At 34.7% G+C, this 25,746-nt stretch overlaps 1 protein-coding gene across 3 annotated transcripts; it reads right to left on the bottom strand.

Moving 5' to 3' along the window:
• Window positions 1-2,890: 2,890 nt before the first annotated feature.
• On the bottom strand, window positions 2,891-22,108 carry LOC149575831 (ADP/ATP translocase 1, mitochondrial-like). Of its 3 annotated transcripts, XM_089815630.1 has the most exons (6): window positions 22,048-22,108; window positions 9,595-9,669; window positions 6,417-6,554; window positions 4,651-5,166; window positions 4,131-4,502; window positions 2,891-3,456 (listed from the first exon to the last, which is right to left on the bottom strand). In XM_089815630.1, exons 4-6 carry the CDS (start codon window positions 5,146-5,148, stop codon window positions 3,157-3,159), a joined length of 1,170 nt encoding a protein of 389 aa, XP_089671756.1. In that variant the 5' UTR covers window positions 5,149-5,166; window positions 6,417-6,554; window positions 9,595-9,669; window positions 22,048-22,108; the 3' UTR covers window positions 2,891-3,156. The 3 variants fall into 3 exon arrangements, with proteins under 3 accessions (XP_089671756.1, XP_089671755.1, XP_089671757.1); XM_089815629.1 differs by lacking the exon at window positions 6,417-6,554; XM_089815631.1 differs by lacking the exons at window positions 6,417-6,554; window positions 22,048-22,108 and adding an exon at window positions 21,719-21,935.
• Window positions 22,109-25,746: the final 3,638 nt, after the last annotated feature.

Below are 25,746 nucleotides of genomic sequence, written 5' to 3' on the forward strand. Positions count from 1 at the left end.
ATTTTAGAACTGCATGAATGGACGCTTCACAACTATCATCACAACCATATAGAGCACAAACATAACCCGGCGACTTTATTGGTTAAGTGTAAATACATAATTATAATACAAAAGGACTTAGAGTTGCAACCTTCCCACAAATTTGCTAATTTCTTTGACAATTGTTTGTTGGAGATTGGTAGTGGGTTGGAAATCATGGCTAGGTAAATACGGATTGGCAATGAACTACAAACAATTGATAGGTCACTAAACCAAACCGAAAGTAAATGATGAGCGATCAAATGCATTTTCTACTTATATTCAAGCAATTGATGTGTCCCCGTGCATATATTTATTTACCAAAAAAGGATTAATTAAAATTGTTCCCTATTTTCGAGGAGTAGCTACTACTTAGAAAGGAAAAATAAGCTTTGCGAAAGGTATGGAAGTGAGACGGTGGTTGGGGGGCAAGCTAGAAATAAGCAAAAGTGCTTCTTTAAAAATGATATGCTACTTCAGAAATTTTATACCACCATATATTTGCTTCCAACAACTATCTTTAATAGTGTCCATGGGGTCGTCAACCCGTAATTCTCTTCTAAAAAATTATGTCAAAATCAACAATATTTAGCTTTAAGAAAACCATCTAGTATAACAATGGATGTTTTTCAAAAAAAATGTGTGATTTAGGATAAGAAGGGCTTACAATGGTAATTTTTAAAAATATTGCATTGTACAAGCCTATTTTTAGCTATTTTAATATAAAAACATCAGATGAAAATATTATATGGGCAATGCATATATATTTACAAGCATCGAATCCCTAAATAGCTAGTGCTATGTTTTTTTAATATATTAAATCATAAATGGCCATTGCATTCATTACACAAGACCTTATGAGCAGGATTATTGTTAAAATAAGACCTTGATTGATCTCATTTCTAACACAAATATAGAATCAAAGTAGACCTTGAGGCTCTAGTATATTCAGGATTACAAGAGATAGGAGAATTGTGGACCACCTTAAACATTTGCAGATGCTCATGGGTTATAACAAACAGCCATACCTATCATAAGAAGATTGAGGCATATTTGTATAATTAAACAACAGTTACAATTGGGGTAAACTTCAAGCAGTCCAGTAATACAAATTAATCAATTTGTAGAATTCAGGATCATAATTATATGCAAAATGAACCCCACAATTGACCCTCAATCATTAAGACTTCATTCTTTACAAACACGCTGGTCTTTATCTACTTCTGCTATTTAAAATATACCAGCATTCTTGCCAACCCATTTAACTAACAAGTGAATTGATAAGGAGCAAATCCAACCCCGGCTCTCTTCCCTTGTTTACAAGACAAGAATTTCTCCATATTACCAAGAAGCAAGTCTCAAATATGCATAATGAGGAAAATAGGTTGAAAAAAGAAGAGCAACTCCATTTGTAATATGCTCGTGCAAACTTAACCACCTCCAAGTTCTTTAAACCTCTACTTTGATCTGCTTTATAGAATACATGGTGGTAAAGTAGCCTATACAGGTGGTAAAGTAGCCTGAGGATCAAAAGAAATAGTTTATGCACATATCAGTGCCATGGCATATAATCATACAAAGAAGTTGAGAAGAGATCTAACTTGGATATAATATAAAAGCTATCAATTAAACCCTAAACACAAAAACTCTAATTTGAATTGAACTGCAAACTAGAGAAGCATGAATACAGTGGTTTATAATTTCATACAATTCCCAAAACAACTGTAAGGTGGGTATACAAGTGACCAAAGCCTCGCAGTAAGAATTCAAAGCTTGTCTCTACCTTCTGCAATACTTCAAAATCTGAATTTTCATATGAATAAATTAAAACGGCTGCAACAATCACATCACGCATACTTTCGTCTGTGCTGATACAATTGTTACTGAGCACTTTACGACATCGTTATGTAACAAATGTTGCTAGATTGTGACAAACCATTCGTTTTCAGGGTAATTGTCATTTTCATAATAGAAAAATACCTGTCAGAAGTCAAATATCGGCAGTTCATCTTTATGAGACTTACATCCAGCATGCGAAAAGCTGAGTACCTCTTGCAAAAGGGAGTAGCTGACTTCTATTAATATTGCTGCAAAATGGATTAGCCAAAATTGCAGTGGGATCTCCTATTTATTAGTTAATGAGCTTAAGTGTCTTAATAATGAATGGTTCCTAAGGTACAACACTTGGTGAAGGTCTGCAAGCATAGTGGGCTTAATAATGAATGGTTCCTAAGGTCAAGACTTGACGAAGGTCTGCAAGCAGGGTGTGATTAACCATGGAGGAAAATCCGTGGTAAAGTATGCTCAGAGATGCGGTAGTGCTGGGATAGTTACCTCCCAGGGATTCCAGTGCTTCACTTTTGTGAGCATCATGCAGATCTAATAATTGGTGTTCTATTCATTCTTATGAAAGATGTGTTCTTGTTAATCACTACTCGCAAAACATGGGTCAATGAATTTGACTCTGATACTACATAGTTGAATCCTGATAGCAATATCACAATTTGACTTGCTGTGGAACATATTTCCTACCTATCAACACCTTTACACATATCATAAAAGTATAAGTTGTTAATGATTGAATCAACTTATTCACATCACAAACAAATTATAACCATTGGTCTGTTTTACGAGGCAAACAAATTGTATTCAACTATCGTTCTGCTTGTGATATCCAAGTCGGACTACATTCCAAGCAGCCCCAAAATAGAGTATAAAACTCACATTTTGTTCACACTTTAAAAATTCAACTTTAATGAATCTAGTGATTTAAAAAAGGGAAAGGGGCATTAAAAAAGTTGAAGACGCTAACACCACATACCAAACGATTTAGTGCATCTCTCCTCATAACACATAGTTAATGTGCCATAAATAAAACACAAAACCAAGTTTTCCTAAATTATAATGAAATTGTTTTTATCCACAATGTCAAATATGAAAATTATGAGCCTGATATCATAGCAAATCCTCATCTGCAAATTCCAGATGGAAAAATATAATGAGCTTGTACAGTTTCATAGTCTCCTGGAAATTGTAATTAGTTTAGCCCAATATATATTTATTAGGAAACAGAAAAATGGCTCGAACTGCCAAAACATAATGTCTAAATGATTTGTCATCACCATCAAACTCATAAGGTTAGCCTCCACCACCAGAGCCATATTTCTTTCCAAGAAGAATTAACTGAAGCCGGTCATATCCAGCCAAGACTCCAGCCCCAGCAACAGCTCGCAGAATATTTGCCCCAGCTCCCTTAAATAAAGACTTGGTGCCTTCCTTCTTCAGAATCTGTCGAAAAGCATCCAAAGAATTCTTGTACTTCACTTCCTCGCCAGAAGTCATCATCATTCTTCTTCGAACAGTGTCAATAGGATATGAAGCAAGACCGGCACCAATTGTAATGCCCCAACCAAGTAAGAAACTTGCAAGGAAGTTATCCTGCATACAATTAAAATGTTAAAAATCCAGTTTTAATGCCCCAACCAAGAACACTTGCAAGGAAATTATTCTGCAAACAATAAAAATGTGAATATGACCAATTCTAATGCCCCAACCAAGAAGAAAACTTGCAAACATTATTTTGCAAACATAAAATAGTAAAATGATCACATTCAGTGCCTAGCTATGCAATATCTGTTCTTATTAGAAATAATAAATCTTAGATTTTAAATTATACGCCAACTAAGACAAACGAAACAAAAATAGGATATGAAGCAAGACACCGCCAATTGTAATGCCCCAACAAGGAAATAAAAATAGAATATGATGCAAGACCAGCACCAATTTTAATGGGCCCACCAGGAAAAAACTCTTGCAAGAAAGTCATTCTGCAAACAATAAAAATGTAAACAACTTGCAAGAAAATTATTCTGCAAACAATAAAAATGTAAAATGACCACACTCAGTGCCTAGCTATTGCAATGTCTGTTCATATAACAAATTATAAATCTTGATTTGAAATTATAAGCCTGTTTAGACAAAGGAAATAATTGACTGATGTCAGAAGATCCAATGCTAAAGAAATTACGTGGTGATCAACTAATGAGGTGTACTTGATCAGAGCCAAAAAAAGATAAGTATGCCTAACATAAATGGAGAATATGGAATCGCACCTCAAGCTTTCCAACCAAAACAACTGGCTTTAGAGAGTCATACATTCCGAAGTACAGACCACGATATACAATAATCCCCACACATGATATGTTGAATCCACGATAAAGACCAGCAATGCCATCTGATTTTAGTGTTTTACGGTAGACATCAATAAGCCCATTAAATTGCCTCTCTCCTCCTTTTTTTGCAGCCTTGGCATCATTAGCAAGCCTTGTTCGAGCAAAATCCAAGGAATAAACAAAAAGAAGTGATGATGCACCAGCTGCACCACCAGAAGCAAGATTTCCAGCAAACCATTTCCAGTAACCATCCTTATCCTTCTTGAAATTGAATAGCCTCTTAAAGTAGTCTTTGAAAGCAAAGTTGAGTGCCTGTCATGCAAGCCATCACATTTCAAACTAAAAAACATAGAGATTGTCCAGGTGAATAGCCATTTAGAATTACACTACCAGGAATTTACATCAACAGGAACCAATACCTTCTAACTGATCCTGAAGAAAAATGAGAACAGCCATGTACCTGAGTGGGGAAATAACGTATAACATTAGCAGTATTTCCTCTCCATAAAGAAAGGAAACCTTCATTCTTAATTGTTCGGGAAAAACAATCTCCAATGCCTTTGTATGGCTCAGAGAGCCGACCAGACTTCAACATTTCATCCTGATTCTGGATCAACAATTTAACACGTTCAATGGGAGCAGCTGCCGTTTTGGACACAGCAGCAGAAACACCTCCCATTAAAAAATCAATTATGAAACTTTTCACACCTTTTTCTGAGGGTGCTGTAACAAAAACAGGTGAAACAGCTGGAGTTGCCACATTTGTATTGTTCCATTTTGATGACTGCAAAAATGCACTCTGCAAACCACCATAACCCTGCAGGGGAGTTGGTAGCATTCCATAAGGTTGGAGCATGGCATTCTGGTTGACATGCCAGGTCAGTGTGAATGTGGGACCAAGGAATGTTTGACCCGATAACTTTCGTACAACTGATGGAAATTGAAACTGCTCTGACATTGTGACCTAAATATATTACTGCAAAACAGACCAAAAACAAGTTGCAAGCAGTTTACAAACTATTCCAATAGCCAAAGGAAGAAACGAAAAAATAACTACGAAATCATGACACAAAGACAATTGTACTGAAAGTGCCTGCATCATTGTAAGTTGTAAGTTGTAACATAGTTCAAAAACTTCAACTTGCTAGAAATATTCCCAATCTCCAGAAACTTGGATTCATTAGATAAGTCCAAAATCATTCAGAATTTTGAAAATAATATAGTAATCTGAATTGATAAAAGTCATAACACGTCATCAAATATGAGGCCGTATCAGTATGTTTTTTGTTGAGGTTTCCCAACAGGCCAAATAAAAGGCTAGACCAATAGTTTGGCAATAAGTTATTTGTGTACTAAATCATGTTTTGTTGATAATTGTTTACCTATAAGTGATGTTATCTTGGTGCATTGATGTGGTGTCACAAAATTTATTGCTTTTTTAAAAGACCAACTTTGAACTACTGGTAATAGAATAGTATATTATATGTGTTAGGATGAAATAAATGTGCAGAAATAACACTCATTGCCCCCTTTGACTGCACCCACTTTAACTTTTGTCTACAGATTTAAATGATGAAATAGCTAAGGTACCATATTGAAAACAAAATCATCCCCAAACAACTGTTTCAAGGGACAAACAAATTACTGAAGCTATATTAAATGGCCATGCCATAGAAAAAAAGTGTCCCACATAAAACATAATCATTATGATCAATATTTTGTATTTACCCATAACCCCAAGAAAACCCATGACAATTTATTATTTAAGCAATCACTTATTAACAGCTGAATGATATCACTGAGTTTGATTGGTGGCATGCAAATAAATCCAAATTACAAGAGAAATTAATATTTATGCACCACATTGCATAAGATACAAAATAAATTGAGATTGTAAAAAGGGAATGGTAACAAAATTATGTCCATAAAAAAATTCAAAGATAAAAGAGTGATCTCCGAAGCATTAAAATATAACCAATCAAAAAAGGAAACCATAATGACAACCCCTGATTTTTATTTTTATTTATTTTGAAATAAGTTCACAAGTTTATGGAACCAGTGAAATCAGTTTGCTGTTTGGTGCAATCAGATTTTCACTCATTATGAAGAATAGACACAAGCATGATATATATGCAACATAATATATAAGCAGTGAGCTGATCATTTCTACTCTTCATTCAATCATGCATTAAGTGCATTCAAATCATATCTAAACATATTGCATACCTATTAGAGACTTCGAGGTGTGTGAGATAACACTCAGAAATTAGAGCCAGCGCCACCTAGACTTTGAGTATTACAAGGACAATTTCTTTGAGGTGGTATTATATGTGTCCAACAGCTCCACGTCTACTCCAAGAGACTCTGTTTGCAGTCAGCAATATCAAACTCCAATGACAACCTCTTTCCAAGACTTGGAAATGCAGATGCAGCACAACCAAGCTGGGCACTAACTCTTGGGGCCACTTTAGAGCTAGAAAACTCAATGCTACTGTTACCTGATTTTCGTTCCAGCTCAAATAGGTGGAGCTTGCACAACTTGTGCAACTAATGTGAAAGGTGCATTTTGTTTCATTATTAGGTATTCTTACTGAAATTAAAAGTTGATAAAGAAAGGTACATCATGATATGCAAATACAATGACAAATTGAAATCAAACAAATGTTTGCATTAGAAGCATTTCTTTATTCATTAAAGTAAGACACGCCTCCCACACAAGCAGAGGGAGTGACTAAAAAGATGCATCATAAAAGTAAATATGCACAAAGAGCTGGAAACACAAAAGTGCACCATAAAGAACTAGAAGTACAAAAGGAGCATTACGAATAAGTGTTGAGAGCACAAGACATACTGTTGAAGGCCTTGCTGGCTCAAGCTTAGGAAATTAAAATCAACCAGTTCCTTCAACTACAATGGATCTGCTAATGAAAGAAGAGACTTCTAAAGCCAAGATTCCAAGTTTATGGGAGGTAAGTCTCCTGGGTCCCCACTATTGAAATTCCAAATGTTATGAGTCCTCACTCATTTGAAGCACTTCTTTATTCCTAAAAGTAAGATACATCTCCCACACAAGCCGAGGGAGTGACTAGAAAAAAGCATCATTAAAGTAAATATGCACAAAGAGCTGGAAACACAAGTTCTTCAACTCCAACTAAAAGAAGAGACTTCTAAGGCCAAGATTCCAAGCTTTATACAAGGTAAGTCTCTTGAACCCCCACTATTGAAATTCCAAATGTTATGAGTCACACCCATTTGAAGCATTTCTTTATTCATAAAAGTAAGATGCATCTCCCACACAAGCTGAGGGAGTGACCAAAAAGATGCAGTATTCAAATAAATATACACAAAGAGCTGAAAACACGAGGTACACCATCAAGAACTAGGATTACAAAAGGAACATCACAAAAAAAGTGCTGGAAACACAAGGCGTATTGTTGAAGGCCTTGCAGGCTCAAGCTTAGGAAAATCAAAATCAACCAGCTCCTTCAACTATAAAAGATCTGCTAATGAAAGAAGAGACTTCTAAGGCCAAGATTCCAAGCTTTATGCATGGTAAGTCTCCTGAGTCCACTATTGAGATTCTAAGTGTTATAAGTCCTCACTCATTTGAAGAGCCAAGTCCAGAAGCTCAATCCAATGAACCTATACAAGAGGGTTCTTCAGATTTGTTAGTTTAGGTTATAGCGATTAAATAAGGCTGATAATTTCCAAATTTCGTCTGATTTGTTTCATGAGCTGCAATATTTTGTGAGTGATGAAGAGCATGAAACTCGGATTATACCCATATCAATTGTAGGAAATCAAGAAGAGGTTCAAGACCTTGATGTTTTGATTATTCATGAAAGCTGCCAAAAGGAACAGCAGGTTGTTGTCATGTAATTGGTTACTGATTCTCAAGTTGAAGCTGAATTATTTGTTGAAATTCATTTATGTGTTAGCAATATGAAGAAAATGTGTGAACTAACAGACTGACTAAGTCGTGACCACCAAAGGCATGAGGATCATCTGAACATTGAGCACATAAAGGACAGATATTTCGGAGGAATTTCGAGTGTTTGACATGGGTACAGATTTGGTGGATATAGAGCAGGAAAATCAGCAAACCACAAATCTCCATGGTATGAGCTTTGGGAGCAATTTAGAAAGCAAAACTGAAGGTTTTTGCTCTTATCTTGATGATCATTTGACACCTTGGGAAGAAAAGGTTTTTGATCAGCATCACCAGGTTGATGACACATTTAGCTTCTCTTTTGTCTCGTGAACTTAATGTTTCTAGTCAGTTTCATATGGTGGTTGAAGAGGCAATTGAAATGATAGAAATCAGCAGTAAGAGTCCAGAGTTTAACATCTCAAGAGGTTGCCAAATTGGGCATCTTCCAGAATGGAACCTAAATATGAGTTTCCAGTTATAGAACAGCAGATGCATCCCAGTTATGCAACCCAAACCATCATTCTGTGTGGTCAAAATCAACAGGTATGTGATTTGACTTCTGATTTTTCAAACATGCTACAACATCTGCTTGTATTTCCAGTCATATTTCATATTGTTTAGTTGTTCTTATGTATGCAACTCATTCATTATTGGTGAGAAAGGGTAACTATTTCAATCAGTCAATAAATGAATGCATCTAAAGGCTAAATGATTGATTAGCTTAGGTAGGGTAGTTTTCAGTTCAGTTCTCAATAAGTGTTGTTTGCACAAATTTTGAGTTTCAACTAGTTGGTTTCCAGTTAGCAATGCTGTAATTATCATGTCTTGATCAAACAAGAATGCATCCTTCATGACAATGAATCTTTTCAACTCACTCCTACATCCTACGAGACAGGAGTTGATCAACTCATTGTTCCATACAATAATGATTTTGGCCCACACAATGATAATGAGGTTCAGCATCCTAGACTGTTTCAGTTAGTTTCAGTTTTCGGTCCTGTTTGGTGTGTTTGAGTTTCAGAAAATGTGTTTCAGGTTTAGTTGAGAGAAGGTTTCAGTTTTCTAAGGTTGAGATATGGTTCTGTACCCCACTGGATTTGCAAAGGCAATTGGTCTAATTGTTTAGCAGACAAACACCCCTAAGAAGTCAAAAATGTTACCTATTTTTTGCTTCCAGCTCAAACAGGTAGAGCTTGGGCAGCTTAAGCAACTAAGGTGTAAGGTACATTTTGGCTTAATTATTAATTATTCTTACTGAAATGAATGCTGATAAAGAAAGGTACATCGCAATATGCAACTATAATGACAAACTGACAATCATACAAATGTTTGCATCAGAAACCATTTTTTTTATTCATAAAAATAAGATATGTCTCCCACACAAGCCGAGGGAGTGACTAAAAAGATGCATCATTTTGAAGTAAATATGCATAAAAGTTAAAGAACAGATTAGTGAGAAAGATCTGTCATTGCCTGATGAATGACCGACCGTGGTTGAATCTGTAGCAGCTTCTTCTTCAATCAGCTTGTCTCATGTCTTCCAAATACCTGCAGAGCAATAAAATATGTGTTAAAGCTCAGGATCTTAATCCTAAATCTATACATCAACAGCTATATGTAAATATATACATAGTGCATCAGATCAGAGCAAATCAGAAAGGAAGGAACAGAAACAAGTTTGAATCAATGCTTTTTATCTAACGAGTTTGTTTCATGTGCAAGAACAGGTACACATTCACTGTTTATTAATATGTGGGGTAAAATGGACTCCCATAAGGATTGAGCCCAGCAAGCCAATAAATAAGAAACATGCAGCTGTAAACTCATTTTTAATTATAAAATGCATTGGTGCAGTAAATCAAGTGCATGTAATCAGCATTGAGTGATAAATTAAGATACGGCATGAATAGAGCTATAGATACTGTCCCAGGACTTATTTCATAGTCCTATGAAGCTATCAAAACAAAGAAGCAGAAAAGCAGTCAACACTATCCAAGAAGCAATGGTACAGGAGTACAATGAGAAGCAATGCATACTATTGTTACTATACAACTCACAGTGCTAAGAAGCAGTAGCAATCAGTTAGCAAACGAGGTATCAAGATCTCTGATACACGATACCAGTGCAGACATATAAAAAGATATCATGTCTCAGGAGGGTGAATAAATCAGGAATAATGATGTTGTGATACAAAGGTTACCAATGCAACATATCTGAAACAGTCAGTGAGCATGTAATATCAGGATAAAAAATAATATCCCCAAGGCAGCCATAGCAGTCATATACTTCCTTTTCTTTGGACTTGTTACTTTTATCAATATATCATTTATTACCATATGACAATGAGGTGCAATTTCTGACCCTAAACCCTAAACCACAGAGCTAAGTAATGATGTGATGCATGGGACCAGCTAAGAACCAGGAGAATAACAGATCAGCTACAGGACCAGCCAAGAACAAGAGCAAGTTGATGTGTATGTTTATGACAGTCAAATGCATTAATGCAGTCGTCAAGTTATCAAGATTGAAGAACATTGCTATCACTGTGGAGGATCATAACCCAGGAAAGTAGGAGCAGGTCATACTGAGGACAGTGAGAAGTTCAGGAAAACATGCCATGCTACAGTGACAGTAAAGAGCCAATGATGCTATGCAAGCAGCATGTACATGCATGAGAAATTACGTTTCATAGGGCAAACTGCATTTTCGAGAAAGGAATCTTGTTTACAGTTGAATGAATTTTCTGTTTCAAATTGCTTCTTTGAGGAGGATGTTTCATTGTTTTAAGAGGTGTTTTCTTATTAAAGATCAAATCACGGCACAAAGTGCTGGCAAAATGATCCAGCACAGTAAAATTAAAATGCTAAAATACACTCATCTGTTGAAGAACATCAGTATATGGAATGTAAAGGACAGTATTTAAAGACAAATAATAGTTACAGGTAAAATACATAAAGGAATAGCCATCAAGCATACTGATAACAAGTGTTTGAAGATACATTGACAGATCAAGAAAGTACGGATACACAATTGGAAGCATAGTTATCTTAAAAATTTTTGTTGATTTCCGTATAACAAAGACAAGGGTTTCATTTATTATGAGGTCAAATAAAGCATATAACAGCGGCCTACCATGACAGATTTCTGTGAATAATGGAGATGTCTAAAGGACATGAATAGCATTAGAAAACAGAACCCTCTTTACAAAAGAAAAGCCCCAGCATACAGCAAGAGTTACCAGTGACCTTATAAATACCATGGTAAAGACCTATACAATGCAAGTAATAAAAAACCCGCAAAGAACCCTTGTAGGGCCGCAGCCAAGAGAGTATACACAGAGAAGCATGAGGCATGGAAGTTGTACATGTATAACAAATGAAGAACCTGCAATATTTATCCGCAGAGGTCATCAATAAACCATCTGTAAACCCTCAAAATTTCATGGCGACATGCGAAATGCCGAACAGAGAATAAGTGAGTGAAAATAAAAGGAAATGATCAGTACTTTGAATTTAGGGGTTTCTACACAGAATCATTCAAATAAGCCTTTTCATTTTAGCGAGTTTAATATATTAATATTTATCAAGTAATATTCAACATTATTTAAATAATTAATGATTTAAAATTTAAATACACATAAAATTAGATAAGTAAATGTTTATTATTTTTGCACAGATCTTGAGTTCTGGAGGTAGTTGGTATGATAATTGGAGCCTGTTTGAGTTTCCCTTTAGTTGTGCACGAATGAAGGACATTTTTCACTTTCAGACAGTTAAGACTTCAGTAACTTTCAGTTTCACCTCTTTTTCATGGGTTTTCCTTGCAAATCCGACCCAAAGGATTGTTGCATGATTGGAAGAGAAAACAAAGTTGACATCGAGTTTGGTTTCAGCTCAAGTCTAGTTCATTCTTCAGTTTGCACTGGAGTTGGTGGAAGACCTTTTTTATAAGGCATTTGTATCTCATTTTGAGGGGTTTTCTTTTCTTTTCTCTTGCCTGTATGGTAGCTTCTCAGAGCTCATTCATGCTTGAATATTGTATTAATTTTCAGGAATTGCAGCAGCAATTTTCCTTGGATTCAGAATAAAGGTTGGAAAATATCTTTCCTTTTTATAGTTGTTGAGAGCTTGGGTCTTCTTAAAATCTGGTTATTGAATGTCGGTTCTGAGTGTTAAATTTATTCAGAATTTTTTGTAAATGCAAATTTACAGTTTTGTTTTTTCAACCAAATTTCTTTCTTACCCTATTCCCATTCATTAAGAGTAGTTTTAGGTGGTCACAAAAGGAGAACCAGCTCAGTCTGGAGGTCTACTCTTGCCATACAAGCAGTCCCATGTTTCACAAGATTGCTGAGCTTACAAATTTGGCATAGCAGATGCAATCATAGTGTTAAAAGCTATGCAAAACTCATGCAATCTCTATCAGTTCTTGTCGCCTAGCAGCAACAAATCCACTTAGAAAAACCCAGAAATGGATGTAAACCTATTTTAAGAGTTACCATTAAACACGTGCTTCAGCCTCCTTGAAAAATATCTTCCAGAAATCTGTTCATAAACTTCAAGCCAAACCCACCCCTACTCACTCAAAAATGAAGAACGGTCACCAAATTACTGAAAAACACACACCAAACTCTATACTGAAAACCCACATCAGAACATGCTGAAAATCTCTCTCCATGCCCCAAAACACACACCAATACTCCAAAACTCTAATCTCCTAACAATAACCAGCTTGACTAGGTCTTTCACCACTGAAACTGATGTCTCGGCAGAGGGTATTCATCCTCAAACCAGCAGATTATCCTTCCTCGAAACACTGCAGCAGCAATCACTATGTTTCCAAAACACAAGATGTTCTTATAAAGAAGAAAGGAGGGGATTAGGGTTATTACGAAGTAATTGGTAAAATACTTGCTTGTTATTGATAGAGACTGAGAGGTCTATATATACAAAAGAATAAAGCGATGTTTCCTTAGGAAACGATCGTATAGAATAGAAACATTCTATTCTAGCTAAAAAAGCTAACAGATAACTACAACTAACTAATATTAGAAACATTCTAATATTTAAAATAGATTACAAATAGATTACCATTTATCTATTATTGTAATACCCTCCCTTAATGGTTAATCTATCCACAACACCAAGTTGTCCTCTTAATTTGACAAACTTATCAAGACCAAGAGGCTTGGTGAGAATGTCTACAGTCTAATCTGTGGTAGGAACATATTGCAAGTCTATTGTCCCGTCTTCAACCAGCTGTCATATGTAGTGACAATGAACATCCACATGTTTGGTTCATTCATGGAAGAATGGATTTCAGACTAACTTAATAATGCCTTCATTGTCAATAAACAAAGTAGATGGTCCTGTTGGTGACATCTACATATTCCCAAGCATTCGACAAAGCCAAACAGCTTCACATCTTGCTTTAACAGTTCTTCTGTATGCAACCTCTACCGAGGAGAGAGGAACTGCACGTTGCTTCTTAGTGGTCCATGTGACGGCACCGGATCCCAAACCGAATGCATATCCAAAAGTTGACTTTTATTGTCAACAGAGCCTACCCAATCTAAATCTATGAACCCAATGAGTCTCAGATTAGAACTTCGAGAGTAAAGAAGTCCATAATCTGAAGTGCCCTTCACATAACGAAGCACACGCTCTGCGGCCATCCAATGATCAGCCTTGGGAGTTGTCATAAAGCGTGAGCTCTAGCTGACTGCGAAGCTAATGTCAGGCCTAGTAGCAGAGAGGTTCATAAGGCTGCCTACTAGTTGCCTATATGTAGTATCATCAATGAGAGGAGAATCAGACTTGGCTAATAACTTGAGGCCTTTCTCCATGGGTGTAGATGTAGGCTTGCAATCTTGCATACAAAATTTGTCTAATAGAGCCCTAACATATTTGGACTAAGAGATGAATATACCAGAAGATTGTTGCCAAACCTCAACACCTAGGCAATAATGCATGAGCCCAAGGTCGATCATATCAAAAGATTGGCATAAATTCTGTGTGATTCCCTGAATCAAAGATGTCGAACTGCCAGTGATGATTAAATTATCCACATAAACAACCAGAAGGATGATATCATTGTCAATAGTCGTGATGTACAAATTTGAGTCTAAAGAACTCCTCTTGAAGCCTTGATCACTAAGGTACTTATCAATTTTTATGTATCATGCCAAGGGGGACTGCTTCAAGCCATAGAGTGTTTTCACCAATCTGAGAGCCTAATGGTCTTTACCAACAACCTTGAAACCAGGAGGTTGCATCATGTAGGCCTCTTTGTGGAAATCACCATTCAAGAGAGCACTCTTGACGTCCATCTAATGGACCTTCCAGCCAAATTGTGTTGCCATAGCTAGGACTAATTTGATTGTGCTCATTTTTGCAGTAGGAGCAAAGGTCTCCTCATAATCAATGCCCTAACACTGAGAAAAGCCCTTCGCAATTAAACGAGCTTTGTACTTATCCAACGTACCACTAGATTTGCATTTCATTTTGTAAACCCATTTGAAACCAATGGGTTTCTTCCCTGGTGGAAGATCAAAAAGGACCCAAGTGTTATTCTTCAACAGGCTCTGGTGTTTAGTAGTCATGGCATGTTCCCACTCTAGAACTCCTTTAGCCTCGGAATATGTTTGAGGTTCAAACACACTATGAATGTTGGCCATAAGAGAAAAGTTAACAAACTCTGTAGGTTTGCTCTTTTTCGAGTAGTTCTCTCACCAATGAGCTCATCATGACAAAGATCAGCAAGCGTCTTAGCCCACCACTTAGGTCGGAGAGGAGAATGAGCAACATTAGTATTAGGAGATGCTTGGTGAGCAAGTTCCTCATCTAAAGAATCTGGATCAACCTTAGGTGAAGCATCAACATATCGAGGTGATCTTGCAGGAGAAGCTAGAGGTGTCCATACAAGTATCACTGGCATAACTAGAGCTACAGGAGCTACTGGAGCCCTCCCATCAGGTCGACCTAATGGAAGCCTAACTCCCAAATCATAAGCCTTCATACGCTGGTCTGCCGAATCAGGAACAGGAGAATCACGCATGAATGGTCCTCGTTGCTCATCAAAGACTACATCACGACTGTACAGGAGACGAGATGTCTCAGTGTCAATCAAGCGGTAAGCTTTGTGAACACTACTGTATCCAGCAAGCATGAGTTTTTGACTCTTGGCATCCATCTTGGTGCGTGACGCATAGGGGATCCAAATAAAAGCAAAGGAGCCGAAAACATTAAGTGACTGATTTTGGGCCTGCGACCTGACCAAGCCTCTTTCGGAGTTTTACCTTTAACCGCCACTGTGGGTGACCGGTTCAAAAGATAAACTACATTGTTGATTGCTTCTGCCCAAAACTTCTTCAGAAGATGTCTGTGTTCGAGCATGAATTGAGCCATCTCAATGATTGTTCTATCCCGTTGTTTAACTACACTGTTTTGTTGTGGTGTGTGGGGTGTGGTTAACTGGCATTTGATGCCACGAGTATCCAAGAAGCTAGAGAATTCATTAGAACAAAATTCCCCCCCATTGCTTGATCTAAGAGCAATAATAGATTTCTCAGACTCTTTTTCAACTAAAGGTTTAAACTTCTAAAATACGGGAAATGCATTTGATTTCTTTATAAGAAAATATACCCATATTTTTCTACAAAAATTATCAACAAACAACAGAAAACATATGTACCCATGAACAGAAGGAGTGGCCATAGGGCCACAGATATTGGCATAAACAAGCTTAAGTGCCTGAGAAGCTTGCCATGAATCGCCACTGGTGAAAGGTGTGCAATGTTGCTTCCCACACTGGCATGCATCACAAACTCCAAGTTGCTGAGTCTAAATCTCTTGCAATCCAAAGACAAGCTGACCCCAAGCAATCTGAGAGAGATAATGCACATTTAAGTGCCCATATCGTTGATGTCAAAGTGTGCTAACTGAAGATTGTCAAGCAGCCATAGTTAAGTCCCGAGAATCACTAGAATCAGTAAGTCAAAATAAACCATGATCCTCAAGACCCACTACAACAATTGATTGAGTCGCCCTATTAGTGATGGTACACTATGTGAACTAAAGGTAACATCCAAGTGTGGAGAATGTCGCAATAACTAACTGACTAAGAGTCGATTTGGTTCCATCCTTAGAACGTAGTACACAACAAGGAAAATAAGATACCTCCCACAGGACTGAGTCTAAATGTTGACTTTGTCGACAACGGTGTACTCTTCTCCTCCATCAAAAATAATAAAATTTGAATAAGGTTGGTAGTCAGTAAACTAGTTTCTGCGATGAGTAAAATGACGAAAGGCACTTGAATCAATGTATCAGGCAAACGACTTCACATGATCTACAGGTATTTTAGCCATGACGGTGTAAAAGGTAGATTTCGACTGTTCAGTGTGCTCTGCACTATTCGCTTTGGGTTGCAAACCTGATTGGTTAGATTAGAAGTAAGCGTTTTTCGACATTCAACCTTTATGTGACCAAACCGGTGGCAATAGTTGCATTGAATGTTCTTCTAGGGGTCTTTAAAAGCTGGACCATAGGACTTTTGTTGAGAAGACTGTTGAAACTTGCCTTTATCCTTCTAAAAGGATTTGGTAGCAAAGGATTTCTCTAAATTATTCCAAATGGATATTTGTTCTGTTGCTGCTATAATGTTTAATTATATAAAATATATTTTCATGTAGATTTTTCTTTGATCTTATAGAGCTAGACAGAAGGTGCAGAAGAATGTTGTTTCTTTTTGTATTTTTCAGAATATAGGTATTACAATGAATAAAAAACAGAAACTCATAAAATAGAAGTGATAGAAATCATATGCAGCAATAAATATTAATCTGGAAATGATTCTAAAATTGTACCAACAAAGTCTGATTTATCTCAGAATAGTACTAATGCAAATGTACTTCAAACAAGGTTGATGCCAGTTGAAGATGGGAACCAGCTACAATCAAACAAGTTCAAATGATAAAGCCCAAGTTGTTGCAATAAAACAACTCCAGTCTATTGCAAATAAACACCCCAGAATTCAATGCATGGGCTGCTATAGAGAAACGCCAGGTTGAACCAAAGTGGCCACCTTCCCTAAAATTCCACTGCTTGCAAAGTGTGACTACAATACTAGAAATCGATTCTTTGCCTTGATCAAGCTGTATGCATAAGAACTTCGAATCTGATCTTGTTGAGGGCTACATCCCAACAAATCTGCTCTCGGCACTAGGGTTTGCGTCCTAGGTGAGGAATGCTCTTCCAGAGCAACAATGTCCAAAATGGGTTGATAAGATGATATAAGATACTCACCTTTAGGTTGCCTTCTCCTTATGTCCCCTCTCCAAGGCAATTCGAACCCGAAAAGAACCCTAAAGTGGAATTCATTTGAACTTTATAATATAACATTATTTCCCCCCATAAAGCCGTCAAAATAGAAAGAAATCATTACTTTATTAATGACAAATAGCTCCAAGCATCAAATAGGTCCCAGTAAGTAATAATCAAATAGTAGAGACTTAGCTCTTTCCAATGAGCTATCACACATGGCAAATCGATCCAGATGGAACCATAAAACTCCTTATTACTCCAAAATGGCTAAACACTTAGCCTTATTGGAATTATTAAAATGCTAACTTAGGAGGATATTTAAATATATTAAAATATTTCCCTAGTAGCCAAAGAACAACCCAAACACCTCCAAAACATGCAACTGAGTTTGTCACCTATCTGTGACTGATGTCGGACAACTTGGGTCAATTGGCAATTTCACCCTCAAATCTAGGAATACTCCTAAAAAATAGGGAACACACCCAAATCTCATAAAATTGAGACCAGGGGTGATCTAATAGAAACTCAACTCTAAAAAATATCACAACCTCCTAAAAGGTAGCCATTTCCTCCTACAATCAAATAACTGCCTCCTAAAAAGTAGGCAATTGAGTCTCACTCTGAAACTTAGTACTAATGAATCTTCTCTATTGTGTGCATCTTCAAAGTGTGTCAGTGAAGTGGGAGTTCTTCCTAAAAATTAGGAGATGCGTCCAACATCTCCAAAATGTCCCCAGTGGTCTCTAGAAGCCTCCTAGACAACTCCCAATCAGTCCCCTAAAATTAGGGATCCCTCCTATGGGAACTCCAGTAGTAGGCCAATCCATGAACAAATGTTTGTCATCCTAGAAAGGGGACATTGCATTCTCTATGGAGGTGGAGTTGGAACTGCTAATGAACTTTTGTTTCCATCGATCTTGCTAAAACAGAAGTGTGCAAAAATCAGTGAACTTCAGATCAACACCAGAAGACGTGATGTTGAGTCTCAATAAAATGCTCATAGGACTTTGGTAAACTCGAAAGAGTGATAACCACAATGTACTCCTCCATCTTGCAACCCATGGCAAGCAACTAATCATGAATTTCATGAATCCTATACAGGTGAGCCTGGAACGAGGTTCGCTCATCCATGATAATAGAAAACAGAGTGTTCTTCAAAAGGAAAGCTCTGCTTTAGTCAGAAGTCTCATGAAGACCTTTGAGATGTGTCCATATCTCGGCAGTTGTCTTGCCGGATGGAATCTGAGAGAGTTGATCATCAATCACGAATAATTTGAGAAGCATCACTGCCTCTTGATTATTTAGATCCCATGTATCCTAATCAGTACAAAGGGTAGTTGGATGCTTCATAACACCCAGAACAATTTGATCGATATTCCGCGATTCAAAAATTGATATGATCCACTGCTTCCTAAGTGCAATAATTTTCACCATTGAATTTTGAGTTGTGCTCAAGTAGAATGTTTGTTAGAGATGCCATGGCATGCTTTTTAATGAAAAATTGTGAAAATCTATGAAGGCATGTTCTTTGAGGCAAAAAAATCTAAGACCCACAAAATTTGAAGGATGACCCAGAATAGAGCTCAAAAAATCTAGAAAGCATATGTTGTCGATTTCTAGATCCGATGGCTTGAAAATCAAGGCACACTATAAAAACAGACAACCGAATTGAGCTCTCAAAAAACCCACCAAGAATCTAAAAAAAAAAAAAAAATCGAGCTCAAAAATTAGGGTTTTGAGTAGAAAATCAGGTCGACAGCCATTAAAGTTGGATTTGCAAAGAATAATAATGGATTGGGACAGCACTTGTCGATTTTTGTTGTTGGGCTCAACTAGAGGCTAAGACAACACTGAAGAATGCTAAAGATGTGGAGATTTAACTCCAAAAACGACAGAAAATGCAGCTCTGAGAGTCACCTGCAAAAAAGAAAAAAATACACCACAAAAATGACCCTTTCTGCCGCAATTTTTGAAGGCTGCCCTAAAAACATGACTGTAGGAGAAATTTGTCCATGAATGTCGTGATTTCTCAAAAGAAGCCAGCAACAACATACGCGAATGTCTGAGGACGCGTTTTAATGGATGACACAAAAACAAAGCCTGAAACTCGCAATTGCATGCCACGATTTCATACCATAACCTCAAATCGCATGATTGAAAGAAAAAAACAGGAGTTGTAGACTAGCATTCAAATTTCTCAAGGCAGAAACCCTAAGTGGGTTGTAGATATAGAGACTGAAACAATTTCGAATAATTTGAATAAACAATTTCGAAAGAAATTATAAATTTGTCGATTTTTTTTTTAAAGTATTGGCTCTGATACCATATTATAAAGTAATTGGTAAAATACTTGTTTGTTATTAACAGAGACCACGAGGTCTATATATACAAAAGAATAAAGCGATGTTTCCTTAGGAAACAATCGTAAAGAATAGAAACATTCTATTCTAGCTAATAGAAAGCTAAAAAAGCTAACAAATAACTACATATAACTAAATATTAGAAAGATTCTAATATTTACGATAGATTATAAATAGATTACCATTAACTAATAATAGACATTTATCTATTATCGTAATAAGGGTAACACAAGCTTAATACCATTTTTACCTCCAAAATTCCACACTTCTTTTAGGCTTCTTTTAATTTTATTTTAATCTTCTTGTATCTCACTTCCTAGGCATCCACCCTCCCTTACCTTTTAAATTGCATTTTAAAAACATTTTTGGCCTTTACATTAGGTGTACACTTTCAAAGGCATAATGTTAAACTAATAAAACTCATTTCAAGGAAATACATTGGCCCCTTTTAGAACAACATTGTCTGACTAGGACGTGGGGTACTTATCAGAGAGACTTATAAGGTAACATTTAAAAGATTAATAAAGCCAATAAATCAAGTATTCCTTGAAACCTTTTAACTTGTCAACTATATAGGTAGAAGCTATGCACTACTAAAGCATTGGTGAACCACTGACTTGCCATTAATTGAAACTACTCCAACTAGCTTCCCACTAAAAACTGCAACCCTGCCAGAAAGATTGGAAAACTCTTGCATAAACTCGATCAAGACACAAAGTCCCTTTAACATAAACCATTTAGCCTATTAGGACTCAAAAATAGGCTAATGGATTAACCATCTAATCAAGAGCAAGCAGATTTCCACAATCCATGAAAAATTGTTATTATTTCTGGATTCGATTGTGTAACTTTTTTTGCATCAACATTTCGGATCACTCTTTGTGATAAATCATCAAGAGGAGCTCTCTTTTACAAATCCTAATGATGGATCACAAAGTATGATCCACATTGATGCAAAAAAAAGTTACACAATCAAATCCAGAAATAATAACAACATCTGACTTAGTGCAAAGAGGGGACATCACATAAACAAACACAAGAAACTCAAAGAACATAATTTATTATTTAAAAGTGACAAAGATCATGTTGGAAGTGATGGAACAAAGCCATTGCAGTTACATCCAAATCATTCCACAGAATGTTGAATTCAATCATGGCAAGAACAAAGACAAAATCTATTTGAAAATGAACTAATTAAAAATTTGACTATGAATTCTATCTAAATATAATTTTCATCCTCATGTTTGTAAAAATGATTTCTATGCTCATTAATTTGAGCTTGTAACATACGGATAAGAGAGAAAAAGGATGTCTGTCATAGTCTGCAAAACATTGAGACACCAATGGAATTGACAAGGCATTTAAATTTTTAATACTCTACATCACAGAGCTATGAAATGTGCAGTGCATAGGGATATCAAACCCTCCAACACTTTACTTCTTAAATCAAGTTTTTAGATCAATAAATGAGGCCCATAAAATCAATTTGCTAGCTCCCTTTTGCTTAGAACAAGTGCTGTCTTTGATCTCAATAACGGGAGAGCCCTAGGTTAAGATCCAAGCATGTTTTCACCAAGCTGTTTGGGATATTTTGGGCAAGGATCAATCGATGAGTGCCAGAGCAACAATTTGCTAGCGTCATTTTGCTTAAAGAAACTTGAGGAGTTGTCTTTGATATGAGAGCACAAAGAAAAAAATGAAGTGACTAAACAGGAGAAAGAAAACCCTTTTTGCACCATAAGAAAGGATAGCTGCAAAAAGGCATATAATGCATAAGCGTAGGTAAGCACAGCCTTCAGACGCTAATGTATGTTTACTCGCCATAACAAACATAACTGATCTAAGATATATTGCCCTCGACTGGTAACTACAAAACTAATCGATAAAACACGTGAAACCTATTCGTCAAAATACCTAATAAATTATTAATATTGTTCACCCGTTCTTCGTAATAATCGAAAAGTGTTTCATTTCCTTGTTCAGCAAAGAATTAAGTCGTCAGGTTAATACAAAACGAAAACCCTAGTTTAAGTAAACCCTAACTTGCGGCCTTCTCTAGTAGACAGACGATTGTTGTTAAAAAGAATACTAAATTAGGAGAGAATTTTGTAAAGCCATAACTTGATAATTCAGTCAAACTAAAAGGAAAATTCAAGTTTGTAAAGCTGATGAATTGATCTACAGTGCAAAAGTAATATCTGATGAGTTGATCTACAAAGAAAAAGTAGCAACTGATTATTTACCTAGTAATGTCCTCGCCGGATGGATTGGAACTCTCCCTGCTATGTTTTTGTACTTTTCGTTAATCCCTAAACTGCATCACTGATTCTGTTAAAGGAAATATCATAAACTAGTGCCAGCCAATCACAATGCGGCAGCGGACAAAAATCCACGGATATTCCTTTAGTTGGTACGCACGTTCAAAACAATGCACATGCTTTCCGACAATTGTCGGGAATAGGAGCCGGCTATGCAGCAACTATTTCGCCCGTGGCTATACAGCCACGAAAATGCACTTCCTTTACATTGTTTTTTTTTAACTTTTTTTAAAATTGACTAACTCCTCTCCTTCGTATGGAAGTGCATTTTGTGGCTGTAGAGGTGTTGCCGACTATTTCAACCAATTTCCACCATTTTCTAATATTTAATAATTACTATCAAATAGTCAAATAGTTTGCTGCATAGTCTCTTCTCATTAAACAATACTGAAGACTTATTTTTTTCTTAATAAAACGGTTACATAGTAATACGATACACAATGCATCAAATTACTCTCAATAATTAGACGGAAAATAGAGATTTATAGAGAGAAATGAAGGATATGAAAAGAGGTAAAAGAAAGAATGATATGTCATTATAAGGACAAGTAAAGGTAGAATGATAGAAAGAGTTGAAGGGAATTTTAAAAATGTTAATAATTATATTATTTAAAAAAATATATAAATAACAATAAAAATTATACTATATGAATAAACTATTTATTTCTACCAATTCAATTATAAGTTGAAATATTTAATTTTAAAAAATAAATTATTATTCCATAATTTAAACTACCAAAATATCTAGTAAGTTTGAGGGGTAGTATTAGTTTTACAATTTGTAAAATGATATTAAAAAATTAGAGCAAGATTGTAAAATAGTAACTAGTAAAACATAGTGTAAACTTAAAGAAATAGTATTTTACAATTGGCAAAAATAAACATCAATGTAAAACTAATAAAAATATTTAAAATAAGAGATATAAAACATTTAACTTTATATTTGAACTTGGTAAAAAAATATAAATTGTGATAATTAATATTGATTAGACATTCATTTTTGTCCAAAGTTGAGGTGGAAGATAAAATGATTTTTTTATTTTTTTTGAAAAATCTAATCAACTTGTCACGAATGTGGAAAGGATGAAGATGTAATTAATGCAATCATTAATTCATGATAGACTTGTTAGAAAATATTTGTATTTTGGTTGCAAAAAATTGAATTTTATCCCTACCAAAAATATTATGGTCTAATACAATGAATGAAAGACGTGATTTATAGGGGCGGGGGCCCTAGTTCGATTGTCTAAATCTTCCATGTTGCAGGGAGTTGGTCACGGGTTCTAGTCTCCTCCGTCCCCGTGGTACCGGTGGGCGTGTCGCGCCAACACTACCGGTCATGTTAAAAAGTTTACCCGACGCACTGCAGTTTATAGAGGGGGTTGTGTTGCACCCGATTCCTGCAGTCCAAAAAAAAAGAAAAAAAAGACGTGATTTATAAAACAAGGGGCGCATGCGCCAAAGTTCCTGCCTTCATGTTTTTATGGTTGATTGGAGTAGTATTGCATGGAGGGGAAATTAAATTAGTTACAATTTTTAACATAATGGAATGAAATGCACAAGAGTGGAAGAATCATGTAGAAGAAATATGCAATTGAGATTGAATATAGATTTAATCAACTAAGTATCAATCTTAGATTTAATATGCCATTAACAACTAAGCTTGGAGAGAATGACGCAAAATGTTCTCAAGGCCATTAACGGCTAGGCCCAAGAACACGGAACATCCAACAAAGAAAACTTGACATTAAACTAAATAAATTAAAACTTTGATAATTTATTATAGATGGAAAATAGATTTTTCATGTCATTTTAAGAAATAATTAAATAATAAATATGTCTTTTGTCTTAAATCATATAAATCTAAGATCAACAAATTAAAGAAAAATAATAATGAACGTAATAACATAATAATAATTTTGGCTTATTAAAATAATGTAATAGTATTGGTATGATTAATTTACTCATGACTAAATTATAGATCATTATTCAATTTTGAGCTGTCTCATATGTAAAAAAAGCTAAGTCTTGTAATTATTACTTTAATAGTGCCAAAATATTGAACATTTAATTATAACAATGTCATTTCAATAATAATTATACTTACTAAAAACTTCAAAGCTTGATATATGTTTTTTAAAGTTAAATAGCAATATATCTAAATTTCATATAATATATGTTTAAAAATTATAAAATAATATTAAAATCAAAATATACAAGTATTTGAAAAAATATATATGACCTTATTATTCAAATTCCTCATAATTTTTTTAAATTAAATTTATAAATATTTTTACTAAAAAATTATGAAATAATTAGATTCTTAAAAATATACTTTTTTTATTTATTAATTTAATTACAATTTAGAATAAAAATAAAATTTTAAATTAAAATAAAATAAATTTAAATTATAATTAATTTAGTTTCTTAGTTTCAAAAAGTAGTTATAATTTAGGTAGCTCTATTAAAAAACATTGACAAATTATGATGTTTGCTTTTAAAAAGCTTAATTAGAATAAGATTGGAAAATAGTAGATAGTAAAATATAGTGTAAACTTAAAGAAATAACATTTTACAAATTACAAAAATAAACATCAATGTAAAACTAATAACAAATATATTTAAAATAAGAAATATAAAACATTTAACTCTATATTTGAACTTCGTAAGGAAAATAGATAAGGAGAATTAATATTGATTAGACATTCATGTGTGAGGTGGAAGATAAAAATGATTGTTTTTTAATGTAAAAAACTAACTCTTGTAATTATTACTTTAATAATGCCAAAATATTGAACATTTAATTATAACAATGTCATTTCAATAATAATTATACTTACTAAAAGCTTCAAAGCTTGATATATGTTTTTCAAAGTTAAATAGCAATGATATCTAAATTTCACATAATATATGTTTCAAAATTATAAAATAATATTAGAATCAAAATATACAAGTATTTGAAAAAAAAAAAAGACATTATTATTCAAATTCCTCATAATTTTTTTAAACTAAATTTATAAATATTTTTAGTAAAAATTTATGAAATAATTAGATTCTTAAAAATATACTTTTTTATTTATTAATTTAATTACAATTTAGAATTAAAAATAAATTTTTAAATTAAAATAAAATAAATTATAATTATGATTAATTTAGTTTCTTAGTTTCAAAAAGCAGTTATAATTTAAGTAGCTCCAGAAAAAAAATATTGACAAATTATGATGTCTGCTTTTAAAAAGCTTAATTAGAATAAGATTGAAAAATAATAGTTAGTAAAATATAGTGTAAACTTAAAGAAATAATATTTTACAAATTACAAAAATAAACATCAATCTAAAACTAATAAGAAATATATTTAAAATAAGAAATATAAAACATTTAACTCTATATTTGAACTAGGTGAGGAAAATAGATAGGGATAATTAATATTGATTAGACATTCATTTGTGAAGTGGAAGATAAAAATAATTTTTTAAAAAAGTTAATCCACTTGTCACAAATGTAGAAAAGATAAAGTTGTAATTAATGCATTCATTAATAGAGTTGTTAGAAAATATTTGTATTTTTGTTGGAGAAAATTGAATTTTTTCATTGTTAAAAATAAAGTGGTTCAATAGAATAAAT

The sequence above is a fragment of the Cupressus sempervirens genome, chromosome 2 (genome assembly GCF_028749045.1).
Source record: "Cupressus sempervirens isolate cs-2001-9-10 chromosome 2, ASM2874904v1, whole genome shotgun sequence".
Lineage (NCBI taxonomy): Eukaryota > Viridiplantae > Streptophyta > Pinopsida > Cupressales > Cupressaceae > Cupressus > Cupressus sempervirens.

Bases quoted from the DNA above. Each gene is read 5' to 3' on its own strand.
- LOC149575831 (XM_089815629.1), bottom strand. From the start codon at position 5,148: ATGTCAGAGCAGTTTCAATTTCCATCAGTTGTACGAAAGTTATCGGGT. The intron at 4,503-4,650 runs GTACATGGCTGT...CTTGCATGACAG, and splicing joins TACGTTATTTCCCCACTCAG to GCACTCAACTTTGCTTTCAA. The intron at 3,457-4,130 runs GTGCGATTCCAT...AATTGTATGCAG, and splicing joins TTTTGGTTGGAAAGCTTGAG to GATAACTTCCTTGCAAGTTT.